The 14,062-nt window shown below is 47.5% G+C and overlaps 1 protein-coding gene across 3 annotated transcripts; it reads right to left on the reverse strand.

Moving 5' to 3' along the window:
* Nucleotides 1–1,456: 1,456 nt before the first annotated feature.
* Nucleotides 1,457–11,015, reverse strand: CSRP3 (cysteine and glycine rich protein 3). 3 transcript variants are annotated; one of them, XM_047071837.1, is made up of 6 exons: nt 10,904–11,015; nt 6,592–6,751; nt 4,835–4,840; nt 4,499–4,631; nt 3,228–3,321; nt 1,457–1,652 (listed from the first exon to the last, which is right to left on the reverse strand). In XM_047071837.1, the coding sequence occupies exons 1-6, from the start codon at nt 11,013–11,015 to the stop codon at nt 1,576–1,578; spliced, it is 582 nt and encodes a 193-aa protein (XP_046927793.1). In that variant the 3' UTR covers nt 1,457–1,575. The 3 variants fall into 3 exon arrangements, with proteins under 3 accessions (XP_046927793.1, XP_046927794.1, XP_046927792.1); XM_047071838.1 differs by lacking the exon at nt 4,835–4,840 and having other exon boundaries at nt 4,517–4,631; nt 6,583–6,751; XM_047071836.1 differs by lacking the exon at nt 4,835–4,840 and having other exon boundaries at nt 6,583–6,751.
* Nucleotides 11,016–14,062: the final 3,047 nt, after the last annotated feature.

The following is a 14,062-nucleotide window of genomic DNA, read 5'->3' on the forward strand; positions in this document are numbered from 1 at the left end:
TTCTAGCTCCGTCTCCAGGGCGGCTGGCTGGGTGGTGGGGCTAGTAACCGTGAGTTGTGGTAGAGGAGCAGGTCATCCTGTCCGGTGCTCATTTTCACATGTTGTGTGTCTTACCCCTCTGTAAGCCTGGAGGTCTCTAGCGTAGGGGACTTCCTAGCCAAGGCCAAGGTGCTATATTGCTCTTAAAGTCCGTGCAGGTTAAAGGGGACTTGATGTAGTTAATTCAGTTTATCCCTGGTGTTATTAATTGTTGGACTGACGTCGATGGGATCTCACACACCTCTGGCCAGAAGCTGACAGATGAAAAATAAATCGCCCTGTGCTCCCTTCCCCCGAGAATGTAAAATGTGCAATAGTTCCACCCTCGGGTCATTTTGGTGGAACTCGGTGGCCAAATCACCCCCCGCAAGGGTCTCTGGACAAATAAAACATCTACATTTTCTCTTTGAAAGTGGGATGGGGCACAACCTCTGCCAGCCCTTGTTTTTCTCTCTGAGCCCTTCTGTTAATGCCAAGCAAATAGAGAAAATGATGAGATGTAATTGCATCCGAAGCATCAAAAAACCAGTAAATAAATAATGAAGTCAGTGCGGGGCTTTGTCCATGATGGTGCGTAAGCAACCCTGAACATGTGCTCTTTTTAACGGAAGCCTTCTTGGGACTTGGTGTGTAGAAAAACCATGGTTTAGTCTAGCTTTTCCTTTGCTTTCATTTCCTCCAAATAATTCAGAATTGCACGTTGGTGGGAGAAACGCGGTGGTTGTTAGAAGCGGAGGCCCGAGAAAATACGCACACTCAGGCCGCTGAGAACATGCTGAGGAAGCACAGGGATATTTTTAATTGGCTGCATTTCATTGGTGAGGCTGGCGATTTGACGTAGGAGAGATTTTAAGAAAATTGCCAAGCCCTAGGGAATTGTCCCAGAATCAAAGAAAATCATCCTGCTGTTGTTTGTAACACGGAAGCAAACTCCACATTTTGTTGCCATTTCTGGGTTTTTCACAAAATGGGCGAAATTGCAAAGCCCCTGATAGGACAAAAGGACCGACTCTTCAGCAGTTTTATTAGTTTTGATTTTCCTTCCAGAATTTGCTCTCATGTTGTCTTGCTTCCTCTGGAACCCCGTTTCCTTCTCTGTCAGTAATGAGAAAGAAGCTCAGTGGACAGATTCTGGAAGCCTGCTTTCCTTTGCCTCTCGTTCCTCCTCCTCACGCCTTCCCCAGTTGACATCAAGATTCATTGCATCGTTTGCAGCGCGTTTTTAGAAACACCTCTCTATTTTTTGAAAATCTCCCTCCATTCGAAAGAAAAGATCCAGAGACACGCCAGGTGCCGCTAAAACATTTATTTATTGCCTCCCCCGCCCTGGGTGTCAGAAATTAACAACGCATTTGTTACAGGCTAAACTCGTAATACTTTTCTTCCGAAGGTGTCTTCTAACTTTGGGTAAAGACTACGATCGCTTCTGAAGAGAAATACTGCCCGATCCCCAGCGAGAGGACGTTCGGGGGAGGGTTGCCGCCTGGCAGGATCACGTGGCAAATGCTGGAGGCCCACGGAAGTATGTCACACTCTTCACTCTTTCTTCTCCACTTGATGTGTTAGGCCTCCAAACCCAATACCCGTAGGGCCAAAATTTTTGGCATAGCAAACTGAACGAGAGGGAGGAAAGGGGAGAGAGAAAGGGTTGGTTAGACCGTGTTTGCACTTCCTTGCTCCTAGACACAGTCCTTTCATCTGTGAGAGACGTCCTTGTGATCACTGTATTCATAAGTTCACTTTTAAGCATATCGAACTGCATTTATTTTAGATCTGCTGATCGAAATTGTTCATACTTTGGGGCACTTGGGTCTAAGTGTTCACAGACGTTTTCTCACTTGAGTCAACACGATCGGGGCCATGATTGCCTGCCCAGGCTCGTCCCCTCCTGCCTTTGCCTCCCTCCTGATACTGCAGGCACACGGAACCACTCGTGGACCCTGGAATGCCCCCACCAAAACCCACATTCATCCTTCAAGACCCACAGGGGGCTTGTCTTCTAAGAAGCCTTCCCTAACACCCCAAGCTGGTCACTTGCCTCTTTATGTGCTACTACTGGAGTTTTTTTTCACTTGGTGATGCAATTATGCTATTATTTGTCTACGTGTTCATCTCTCTGCTGGCCGCGGCAACATTTTAGCGTTTTGGGGCCTGTGAATGCGGAGGACCCTCTGGGTCCTCCACTGGCGGGAGGAGGCACCCCCTCTTGGATAGGGCGTTCGTTTGCATTCTGTCTCACCGAGGGGGCAAAGTTTGGGCACCTTGCAGTCTTGATTAGTAATGTCCTCCCTCTTGCCTTCTCCCGTTGCTCCCCTCCATTCCAACACACACACCTGGAGACCTTGAGACACCATCATCACGTGAAAGGGTGGGAGTACCCCACTGAGAAACGATAGGCCTAGGAGAGGCTCCGAGGTGGAGAACACATTGCCTTGGCCCTGATTCATCCCTTCCTTTTCATAGCATCAGAGAAGAGCTAACCCCTACTGCCTTTCCACAAGACAAAGGGATCGTGGAGGCATCTGGGAGCAGAACTGTGAGGACCAGAAGGAAAATTAGTTGTCAGTTCTGTCCCTGCGATCACTAGGTGATAATGCAATGTTAGAAACAAATGCTAGGAAGGAAGGAGGGAGAGAGGCAAGACCTGAGGGAGGAAGGAGGGAAGGAGAGAGAAGGGAGGAAAGAGAGGAGGGAAGGAAGGAAGGAAATAGATATGTGTCGATAAACCAAGGAGAGGTCAAACTCTCTGAACTAATAAACTATTCATTTAATCTAATATACTAAAGAGAGTTCATCCTTCCCCAGTCGCCCCTAACCACCATTCAGGTAGACAGAGGGTATTTGGATTTTCAGAAGGGAATGTGATACTGTTTATCCAGGCCCGTGGCCTCTTCTGAGTCAGGACACTGTTTTCTCCTCATCCTCTCTGCCCCCAGGTGCCCAGCTGCCCTGAACCACTGAGTATCTTCAAGCATCCGGTCCCCCCACATGCTCCAACGGAGAGGACCAGAGCTGGGTCGGGGGGGGGGGGGAGATTTCTTCCCCTTAGGTGGCTTTGCTCCCCATCCTGAGAGCCCAGACTCTGCTCAGGCTGAGCAGCCATGCCTCCTGGCAGACACAAACCTCTTGGCTGGACACAGCTTACCCTCCAAGGACCCTCCTTGGGAAAACAGCCCAGAACCACTCACCTTTGCAGTAAAGTTCCCCATCTTTGTCAGTGACGTTCGTGGACTCTAGACTCTTCCCACAGATGGCGCAGCGAAAACAGGTCTTGTGCCAAGGCTGAGGGGCGCAGGAGAGCAGGAGAGTTACATTAGCGGGGTGGGCTGGGCAGCGTATTCTGTGTCCATGTTAAATCCCCTGACGAGCAGCGTATAAAGGGGTGCCACTGTCTAAACCGTTCGCGTATAGGCGTAATAGGCGTAATAGGCCCCAGACCAGTTTTCCCGGGGATTTGGAGAAAATGAGATGCTATGGAATTGGCCAGCATAAAAATAAATTTACTAAAATAATTTACCGGAACTATTACCATATGTATTCCTTCAGAACAGACTAGAAAAGGGCTTCCCCCTTCTAGAAGATCGAGGAATAAAGTGGAGGCCGTGGGTAACATTTACATCGAATATAAAGTTAAAGAAGACGAGAAGAAATGAGGCGATTAGCCAGGTAATTCAATTTCGCTTGAACTCCGTGTCTTTCTGCCAGAAGAGAGTTGCGTGGCTTGGATCATGGGAAGGCGGCCTTCTTCTGCACACCTGTACGTCCACCAGGCATGGCCTAGGCGTTCTCCATCTTCAAGTGGCCAGTCTTGGGGGTGGAGAATGCCCTCATATTCGAAGTCAGACCCTCCCCATGGCCCTTCTTTCCACCCACCCCGTTCCGCTTTAGTATAAACAGTTTTGTTTTTTTTTTTCCTTTCCGTCGGGCCCCAACCGTTTGGTGAATATCCTGAAACCGGAACTTGCAGAGCAAGTGTGCATAACGGTCTCGGACATTGGATGACTCCTCCGATTGCCAAGACGCTTGTGAGCAAGGATGCTCCTTGCTGCTATGAGGTGTCTGCTCTATCCGCCGGTGGTGATGCCAGTGGCAGATGGAGTGACGCAGTGGTGATGGGCTCACAGGGCTCATAGCTTTCTGGAAGCATTGTGGACACTGCAGGGCAAGGGGCTTGTACACTTTGTATCTCCAGCGCTTCCAGCCGGGTGCCTGTCACCTAGTGGGCTTAGGCCTGTTGCATCGCATTTCACCAGCTCTAGATTTCCAGGGCTCTGCACAGTGACACTCACAGCCAGGAAAGCGGGTGAGGGTGGGTGGCTCCTAACTCGGCTCCTGGGAGCAAAGGAGAACGAAGGGCCTGGCTCCCACCCGCTCACAGTTCCTACTTTCCTCTCTTAGCCCTCCCGCCCCGTGTGGTGCAGATGAGCAAGCCCCACTTGGCTCACATGGCCGTCCTTACCTTGCCACCTCCCATCACCTTCTCAGCAGCATAGACTGACTTGCCGCATCGAGGGCACTTCTCAGACTCTCCGAACTTCGCAGTGAACTTGGAAGGGTTGCTGGTGGTGGCTGAGCGTGCCGGCTTTGGGGACCTGGTCGACACAGACAAATGGATGAAACCCATAGAGCTTGTTGGAAAAGAGTACTTTAAGCGAGTTACTAAACTTGTCTGTGCCTCAGACTCCTCATCTGGGAAATGGGGCTCATCATGGTGCCTTCCTCAGGGTTGCCGAGACGGTTTAATGAGGGGACCTGAGTAAAACACTTAGAAGTCTGTGTGTCTCCTGGCATTTACTGAGGACTAACAAACCTAGTTCTTTTAAAAAAAAAATTTTTTTTAATGTTTATTTATTTTTGAGACAGGGAGAGACAGCATGAATGGGGGAGGGTCAGAGAGAGAGGGAGACACAGAATGTGAAGCAGGCTCCAGGCTCTGAGCTGTCAGCACAGAGCCTGATGCGGGGCTCGAACTCACGGACCGCGAGATCATGACCTGAGCCGAAGTCAGATGCTTAACCGACTGAGCCACCCAGGCGCCCCAAACAAACCTAGTTCTAATGAGCTTAAATCTTTCCTTTCTGTGGTAAAACACTTAGCTAGTGTTCCATGTGTGTTCGCTTGTGTTGTTGTGTTATTATTGCTGCTAGCATTTACATTCTTCTATACCGTCTTGGAGCCCACTGGTCTGCTTTATGGAGTGAGTTGTGGAAACATTCTAGAGCAAGATGGGATCTTGACAATTGATAGCAAACAAACCATGGTCCAATAAACTGATGCAGTCCCTGTCACAGGTCAGGTTGCCATCCTGCATCCAAAGGTCACCTGTCCCCGGGTGAGCATCGTCCAAGATGGAAGCACAGTAAACCACCCCTTGCTTCTGTATCTGTTGGCACTTCCTTGTGCGTTTATCACTGATGTCTCGCCGTAACCTCTAGGTTAGGCAGGGCTAGTCGGAAGAGAGTGAGGGCATGAGGGGCAACTGCCCAAGTTTAGGCAACTCGTAATCAGAGCTGGGATAAAACCCAGGTGTGCGGATTCTTGTTTCTCTCGGTGCAGTGTTACAACCAAACCCTAGCGGAGGAGAGTGAGCTTTGGGCAACGTGTGGCAGAGAATGTGGTTGGTGGCCTCTTTCCTCATTAAATGGTGTCCAGTTGGGATTAAGTGATCAGAAACATGTAAGCGACGACTCCTACATTCCTACGTTTTCCCAGGCTCCACCACGGGCTATAGAAGGGGCCAGATGACTCTTCAGATGGTCTAACTGCTGCTCTCTGGGGGAGGCCCTCCATGGACCACTGCCTCAGTGGGGCTAGGCCTTTCTGTCTAGTCCCACTGCAGAGCTGAGTCCGGATACCAGCTGGCCAGACCCCAGCTGCCTGCGGGTGGCTGTCAGTCTGTACTCAGTTCCAGGGAGGAACTCAGCGCGAGCAGCAAGACAGTAGAACAGCCTGGTAGATGGAGGTTGTGCAGGGTGATATCCCAGCTTCCTCTGATAGTGTTGAGGGGGAAACCTCAGCGCTGCATCGTCAACAGGCAACTAGGAAGACCCACAGAACAGTCATAATTGATTGTTTACTCCTGAGGCACAGAGCCCTCCCTGCAGACCCACCCGCCCTGTGATGTGGGTATTAGTCATCTTACAACCCTAAGGGAGGAACTGGGTGACAAGGACGCAGAGAATGGCCATTGCTTCCCTGCCATATTTATGTGATTTACACAGAAACGCTCCAAGGGGAAGAAAAGGGACTCCGTGCAGTTTAGCAAAGGTCAAACAATGGAACATCTGTACTTTCTGGGTTTTCTCTTGACATGCAGACCAAGAGCCATGGTGTAAAAGTAATTGCCCTTTAGAAAGGCAGATAATTTGAAGAGCGTCTTGGGAGAGATGACACATTGTTAAAACTTGGTCAGAGTATTCTTATTGTCAGCCAGTCAACAATAGAGTCCATTCTCCCACTTCCAGAAAACGTTGCTATGGGAACAAAATGAACTGTCCTGATAGCTAGGGCTCTACTGGGCTGGGAGAAGCGGTGGTGACTCACTGTTGGAACTGGAGGCCCAGATGTTCGCCCGTGTCCGTGCTGAGGCAGCCGGCGCCTTGTCCGTACCCGATCCCCTTGGGGCCATATCTGCGCCCGTAGCAGATCTTACAGTAGATCTCCGACTCATGAGCTGCGACTGTGGTGCTGTCGAGAGCCTTCCTGCAGGCCACTGCGGAGGAAGGGACAGTCAGGGGGTTGGGGCCGAGGCTCCTCCCCCTTTCCCCGAAGCCCTAATGCCATGCTCAGGGCCAAGAGCCCCAGCAAGAGGGACCCTCTGGCCGAAAGCACAACTTTGATCCCTGAGCGGAGCACCTTGAGCCGTGGATTCCAAAGCAGCCCTGATTTCACAGGTGAGGAAACTGGGGAACAGAGAAGGGACATAATGTGTTCAGTGGAACCCAGCTAGAAAGAAGGGGAGGCCAGGATGGGAACCAGGTGTGTGGTCTTGGGCTAGTTAAGAATATTGTTCCCGAATCCGAACAACCTGAATTCCCGAGTGTCTAACCTCACGTGACATCAGGGAAGCGCGTGTGTATGCTTGTGGGGTGAGGAGGGGATAAGGCACTGAGGCAGGGGATGAATTTATTTATTTTTTCTTGATAATACCAGAATTGGGACCGAGCAGTTTCTGTACTTACCGTGGCCCTTGAAGAGCACTCTGGTATTCAAGGAGACAACTACCACTGAGGCTACTTTTGATCCAGGTCTGGAAGCAGGAGATGGTGTAGAGGCAAACCTGTCTCACAGACCCTGAGGCTTTAACTGGGGGAAATCCCCAGTCACTGTATATTACCTAATATAAAGTGTCCCCCGGAACATGAAGTATATAAGGCAAGCCCCATTTTTCCCAAAAAGAAGATAGATACATTACAATAAGTGAGTGTGGGGTTTTTTTTGGCAATTTGAAAAAAGAAAAAAACTTTTAAGGATGTAAATGAAAGTGTTAACTACCTACTTATAATATTTAATTTAATAATAGAGATCAATAATGTATTGATTTGGAGAGGTGACTTTTTTCTCATCTCACACAAACTCAGGGACAAAAAATTTCACCGTCAGCACCTCCCTGTCACCAGGGTTTTCCTCAGGCAGCAACTCCGCTCTCCAAGACTTACCACTTCTGTGTGCATCTTTGAGGTCTGGTGGTACCTGAGTAGGAGGCTGTCCCCTGGAATTTGTATCTCAACCAGGAGTTCCTATTAGCATAGCATTTGGGCAGCTTTAAAAAAATATGTAGGATTTCCCCCACTTGATAACTTGCTGTGTTGCTCTGTAAAGGTTGATCCTTAAAGGTTGTTTATGGTGGTTCGCACTGCTTATAACAGTGAGGTCATAGCCCCAAGAAAAATAAGACACGTGCATTCAATTTATTTGCCTCCTTGTTTTTGTTTTTGTTCAAGTGACCTTTATAAGCAATCGACCATCAAATGAAGTTGTTTCAGGGTAATATGCTTTCCTCAAATAGTATTTTACTTAAAAACATCATATAATTGAATATGAGAGTGGGGGAAGACAAGGTTGTAGATGAGGGGTTGGTGGTTGTGTGGATGGGAAAAGAAGTGTATGGAAATACATTAAACAAGTCAACATTGTGTGTGTTAAAAACTCTCTGTAAAAAAAAAAAAAAAAGTTGAGAGACTGTCCTATAGTGTAAGATACTTTATGAGGCTTTGAACACAGGGCAAATCCTTTTTGTGAGGAATAATTTTTGGAGAAAAATACCTTCTATTTGGGCATATAACATACACACGCGTCTCCACCCTTCTTGTTGCTATCAGCTTCTAGCCTCCAGAAAAACGTCTCAAATATTCATTGATGTTCTAGACTCTGAGTTCCTTGAGGGCAACACTTTAATTTTTACTATCCTCAGAACATGGTATGGGGCCTAGCCTGAAGTGAGTCCTCATCAAACATTTGTTGAATGAATGAATGGATGAGTAAGTGAATGCAGGCACGCACGCACGGGTCAATGATGGTCAGTGACTTGTCCACGATTAGACCGCAGTTAAGTTGCAGAGCCATGACTGGCCTCAGGTCCTCTCACCCCTGCTCCATTTCTTATCCCCATCCCTCCAGGGCTGTGTTACTCCCCGTCATGCCTGGGCCCTTTCCATCGCCACTCCCTGGCTTCTGACCAGCTTGCACACACAGGCAGAGTCGAGCTGTGTTGGCCACTGCTGCGGCCACTCACCACCGTGTATGTTATGTGTTCTGAGTGCAAAACGCACACCGATTTCAAACACTTAGTACACACAAAAAAGAATGTAAAGTATCCCATTAATAATTTATGTATTGATTACATGTAGAAATACGATTTTAGGCACATTAGGTTAAATGAAATGTTTTAAAATTAATTTCACTTCTTTATACCTTTCTAGAAATATGCCTACTAGAAAAGCTATATTTATATCTGTGGCTTACATTATATTTCTTTTGGACAGCCCTGATAAGGAGGATTAAGATTTGTCTAGGAGTTTGGAGAACACTGGCCAGGGGACAAGCTAAGGTAGGCTCTGTCTTTTTGAAGCCTATTTACAACAACTACAGGTTGGCCTGTAGACAAGCAAGTTCGGGGATGGAAATCTAGAAAAGCATGCTCCTCTGCGGGACCCTTCTGTCCACTCCTACGGAAACATGTACTGCTCGGACCCTCAGCCCACCCATGAGTTCAAAGGGTTAAAAGGGACACACCAGCAAATGCTCAAATCCCTTCTACCGTGGCTCCATTGAACAGGGCATCTGCCTGCTACCTAAGGACAACAAGACACCCCGACCATGGAAAGCTTCCCTACCACGTCCTGTTCTCACTCAGACATTGAAGTTGATCAGAGGAGAATAGAGGCCTGATCAAGGACCCCGGTTTCCATCTTGTGACAGCCTGTGTGGTGGGTACTGTCATCTCCATTTTATGGATGGGGGAATTGAGGCTCGAAAAGGTGAAATCACTTGCCCAAGGTCACGCAGTTAGTCCACGGCAGAGCCCAAACTGAAACCCTAGTCATTTTTAGTCTAATTCTAGTATCTTTCCATTATTCCCAATGCCTGCTCTTTTTAAAAGCACTGGCTTTTTTTTTTTGAGCAAAAGCCAGAAGGCTATGGAAGGAACTCTTGAACAATGACTTCTAGATGATTGTAAGAATGATGATGAATCTGATGGATGTGTATGATGACTTAAAAATAATTACCCATCACTAGAGCCCAAAGCTTACTAGTAAGTCCACCAACCCAGTCACTCAGAGCCATGCTTCTCCCTGCTCTTCGATGACAATTCTGTTTGCCATGGAAGGTGAGAGATAATGGAAACTGTGGCAGCAGATAAAACATTACTATTTTCGGCAGCTTAAGGATGAAGTGCCTTCATGCTTTAACAGATGGAGCCCGATCCTTGAAGTTCCATTTGAAACAGTTCGGGGCAGTGTGACACCTTGTGGCCACTGGGCTAAATCATGGGGGTGGTGTGGGGGAACATGTGGGGAGGGAGTCTGCCAAATGTCTAGCAAAACTAGCCCTTAAGCCAGACCTACTGGAGGGAGGCAAGGAAGGTAAGCGGGTCAAAAGAGACTGTTCTCCTAGAATTGGACTGGCCATTGGAAACTCTAGAATGAAGTCATGTTGAAGGGACCGGACTGGGGGTCTGAAGGTACGGGTTCTACTCCTGGTTCCACTGTGGGTTCTTGTGACCCAGGCTTAGAGACGAGAAATGGTGTGTCCAAAGTCACGGGTCAGGCAAAGCCAGACTCCCAGAGGGACCCCAGGGTTTGTATTCCCCCAGCTGTGACACTGTGCATCTGTGTCCAGCAGGTGATGCTAAAGGTTCCCTTTGTGACACTACTGGTGTCCATGCCCCAAACTCTTCCTGTTTGGACTATTACAGAATGGGCAGATGTTGTCCCTCACCTGACACAGGTTCTTTCTTGGGAAAGACCAGTCGCAGCTGGCTTCAGTAATACTGGCCAGTGGGAACAACACAGAGCCAATGCATCCAGGCTCCAGATAAGCGATGGCTTCCTTTCTTTGCCAAGTCACACTTTGCAAATGTTGCCACTGGGTCAAGGTTCTTGCCACAATGGCAGCAGTAGGCCAGCTTGTTCTGACTTTGGCAACAACTGGGCAAGTTGTTGGCGAGAGGGTCCTCAGGAGAACACCATCCCTTTAGGTGGGGTCCCAGGGTGATATTTCTATAAGTTTCCAGGGGATGCTGTTGCTGCTGGTCCCGGGACCAGACCCTGAGGACCACCTTTATGCAGCATCTGTGGCTAAATGTGAGCTTTGAAATGCCCTCCGGACGCTGAGGGGCCCCCATGGTGTTCACCCAACTCACTGCAGTGGAAGCAGGTCTTGTGGAAACTCCTTCCATTGCACTGGATTTCTTCCGCGTGGTAGACCGTCTTTTCGCAGGCACCACATTTCGCTCCTCCGCCCCAGTTCGGCATCTTGAAGACCTTCTGACCAAGGTCAAGTCTAACAGGATCTAAAACAAATACCCTAAATGTTGGCAAACTCAGGAGTGAACAAATGCCCCGTAGTACCGTGTTCTCAAGGCCAGGATCCAGCTCCGGTGTGTTTGGTGGTTCATTCATCCATTCATTCATCCATCCACACATTCATTCAGCAAATAGTCACTTGTGTGCACATCACTGAATAAGCTCAGACACTCAGATGGCCCTGAGCAAGTCACTTAACTGCTTTAAGACTCAGTTTCCTCTTCTGTTAAATTTCAGTAGCACCTGCCCCTGGGGTTCTTGGAAGGATAGATGAGCTAATTTTACGTACATAAGATTATATACAAATATTAAGTATAATTGTTTCATCTAAGGTTTTAAATACGATTCCATCAGTCGTGGGAATAATCTATGAAAATGGTGTTATCTTCTTATTTAGCTCAGTGCTTCTCGAATCACGTCAGCTTTTGCTACTGTGTGGATGCTGGTTTGTTAGATGTGGGAGAAGCAGGCAGTTCTGTATTTCTAATAGTCTCCAGGCAGTGCTGATGCTATCAGTAGGGACCATGCCTTGGGCAGCAAAAGCCTTAGCTAATCTTTTTTTTTTTTTTAAGTTTTTAAAACAACTTTAATGTTTATTTATTTTTGAGAGAGAGAGAGAGAGAGCACAAGCAAGGGAGGGGCAGAGAGAGAGGGAGACACAGAGTCTGAAGCAGGCTCCAGGCTCTGAGCTGTCTGCACAGAGCCCCACGCGGGGCTTGAACCCATGAACTGTGAGATCATGACCTGAGCTGAAGTCAGTGGCTTAGCCGACTGAGCCACCCAGGCGCCCCAAGCCATAGCCAATCTCGCTGATAAAAATCCATGATCTATAAAATGTCCCATTCAGATTTATCCCTCCTATCTCTTAGACCCAAGCAGTAAGCTATGGTGGCACTATACTAGCTCAGTGGTCTGGAAACCTGCCTTCTGCTTTCAGGGCTAGCACACCTGGCCATGTGCAGGGAGACGAATTGCACGGCTTCTCTTACATCTGCCTTCCCACCTACACTATGGAGAGAGTCACTCTTTCCCTCGCTGCCACGCAGTGTTGTTTGGAGACCCGAATGACACGATGTGCAGGAAGGCGGATGGCAGAACTCACAGTGCCAGGTGTGATCACAGGAGCCAAGCGATGATGCTGCTGCTGCGTGTCCTCCCACACCCTTCCAGGATGTTCTGCCACAAACAGTGGCTGAGAGTCCCAGCCCCGGGCCATCATTGTCTCCTCCCTATGGCATTTGTGTAAGAAATACCGGACAAGTAGCGGCATCAAAAAACAACTTTCCCTTTCTTTCTGTGTCTGTGTGTAAGTATGAATCCAGTTTTCAGTTTCCCCAGAGCAGAACTGAAGTCAGCCATCAGTAGTGAAATTTCTGAGATCCGGCCAGCTCCAGGGGGCCAAATTTTCGCTGAGATCCTTTGGTTTCTAAGAAGACTGGTATGCCATCTTGTCATTGACACCAAGCACTATCAGCCCATTCCGAGTGGCTGCTTCTGACCTTCTCTTTCCCTTCTGGGAAGCCAGTCACCTTCTTATAATAGTTGGCGATTAACACTAAGTTCTCCTGGGTCAACTGGTCTGGACTGTGCCTTCCAGCCTCATAACAAAGACAGGTTTTGCTAAGAAACAGAAGGTAAATGGCAAACAGACCACTGAACCTGATACCAGGACCAAAGGGAACATCTCTACCTAATTGTCCCTGTAAACAGCTTTCCCACTTAAAAAATAGCGTGAGGTTAGCCAGGAACACCCAATCCTTCCTCTCATAGAAGCAGGCTGTTCTTTTTATTCAGTAAATTTAGAAAATGCACTTAAAACATTTTTTTTTAAAGGAAACATAGGGGCACCTAGATGGCTCAGTCGTCTGAGGGTCCAACTCTTGATTTTGGCTCGGATCATGATCCCAGGGGCATGGGATTGAGCCCTGCATCGGGCTCGACGCTGAGCATGAAGACTGCTTAAGATTCTCTCTCTCTTCCCCTCTCTCCTGCTCGTGCTTTCTCTAAATATAAAAAAAAAAAAAAAAAAAAAAAAATTTTAAGGAAACATTTAGTGCTTCTATTTCTGTATTTCAGGTTGTTTAGTATAGAGGAAGGAATAATGCATTTTGAAATGAAAGGCTTGGGATCAAGTCTGCATTCATTCACTCATGCATTTACTACCTACCTACCTGTCATGTGTCAAGCACTGTATTAGGTACTTGGCGAGGGATCAAGGGGAGGAAAACTTATAAGAACGAGTAATTTGTGTTGCCTGTAATGAGAAGTCCACATTCTAGTGAGGAAGAGAAGCAGGAACCAGATACTGGGTACCAGAGAAAAGTCTTACAAGAGTACCATGCAAACTCAAAGGAGAGTATGGCTACCCAAAGTTAGACTAGGGATGAAACCAGCGAGTCGCTGGAGGATCACAGATGTCACATCCAAATGGGTGAATAAGAGTTCTCCAGAGAGAAAAAAGGGAGAAGGACATTTCAGGCAGAGTAAAGAATACACAGGGCATGTCTTAATATCCCCTGAAAGAACCCAAAATTGTTTATTTTTGACTTTTTAAAAATGTTTAGGTCTCTAGAGTTGGAATAGATTTTTAAGAGTGACCAACCTCCTCATTTACAAACAAGGTAAGACAAAAGAAGGAAAACGTTTGGGAGATTTTCTTAGGCAATTTCTTTTTCTAAAATCCATCCTTCTCTGACTAAAGATGATACATTCTCTGGGAAAGAGTAGAATCACATAATTTTGATCATGTTCATTTTGATCCTGGGTTGTAACATAATATAAAATAGAAGAGAAATGTCATATATATCCAGGAATAAGACAGTGACACTTGCGAAATTAATGAGATGGAAATTTTCAATGAAAACAACCCTAGGTCACATTTCTTATTTCAGATCTTTGGTGGAGATCTAATTGGCGTGTCTTGCGAGTTAATGGTAGACAGAGATGCCCCCTGGGAAGATGTGTGCCTATGCACTCGGCAGTTGCCTCCACATGAT

Source organism: Lynx rufus, unplaced genomic scaffold (assembly GCF_022079265.1).
Source record: "Lynx rufus isolate CCGP_SWC_20201006 ecotype Redwood Valley unplaced genomic scaffold, mLynRuf1.p SCAF_9, whole genome shotgun sequence".
Taxonomy (NCBI): domain Eukaryota; kingdom Metazoa; phylum Chordata; class Mammalia; order Carnivora; family Felidae; genus Lynx; species Lynx rufus.

Bases quoted from the DNA above. Each gene is read 5' to 3' on its own strand.
- CSRP3 (XM_047071836.1), bottom strand. From the start codon at position 11,015: ATGCCGAACTGGGGCGGAGGAGCGAAATGTGGTGCCTGCGAAAAGACG. The intron at 6,752-10,903 runs GTGAGTTGGGTG...CTTCCTCCGCAG, and splicing joins CAAGACCTGCTTCCACTGCA to TGGCCTGCAGGAAGGCTCTC. The intron at 1,653-3,227 runs GTGAGTGGTTCT...CCTCTCGTTCAG, and splicing joins TGGGGAACTTTACTGCAAAG to TTTGCTATGCCAAAAATTTT.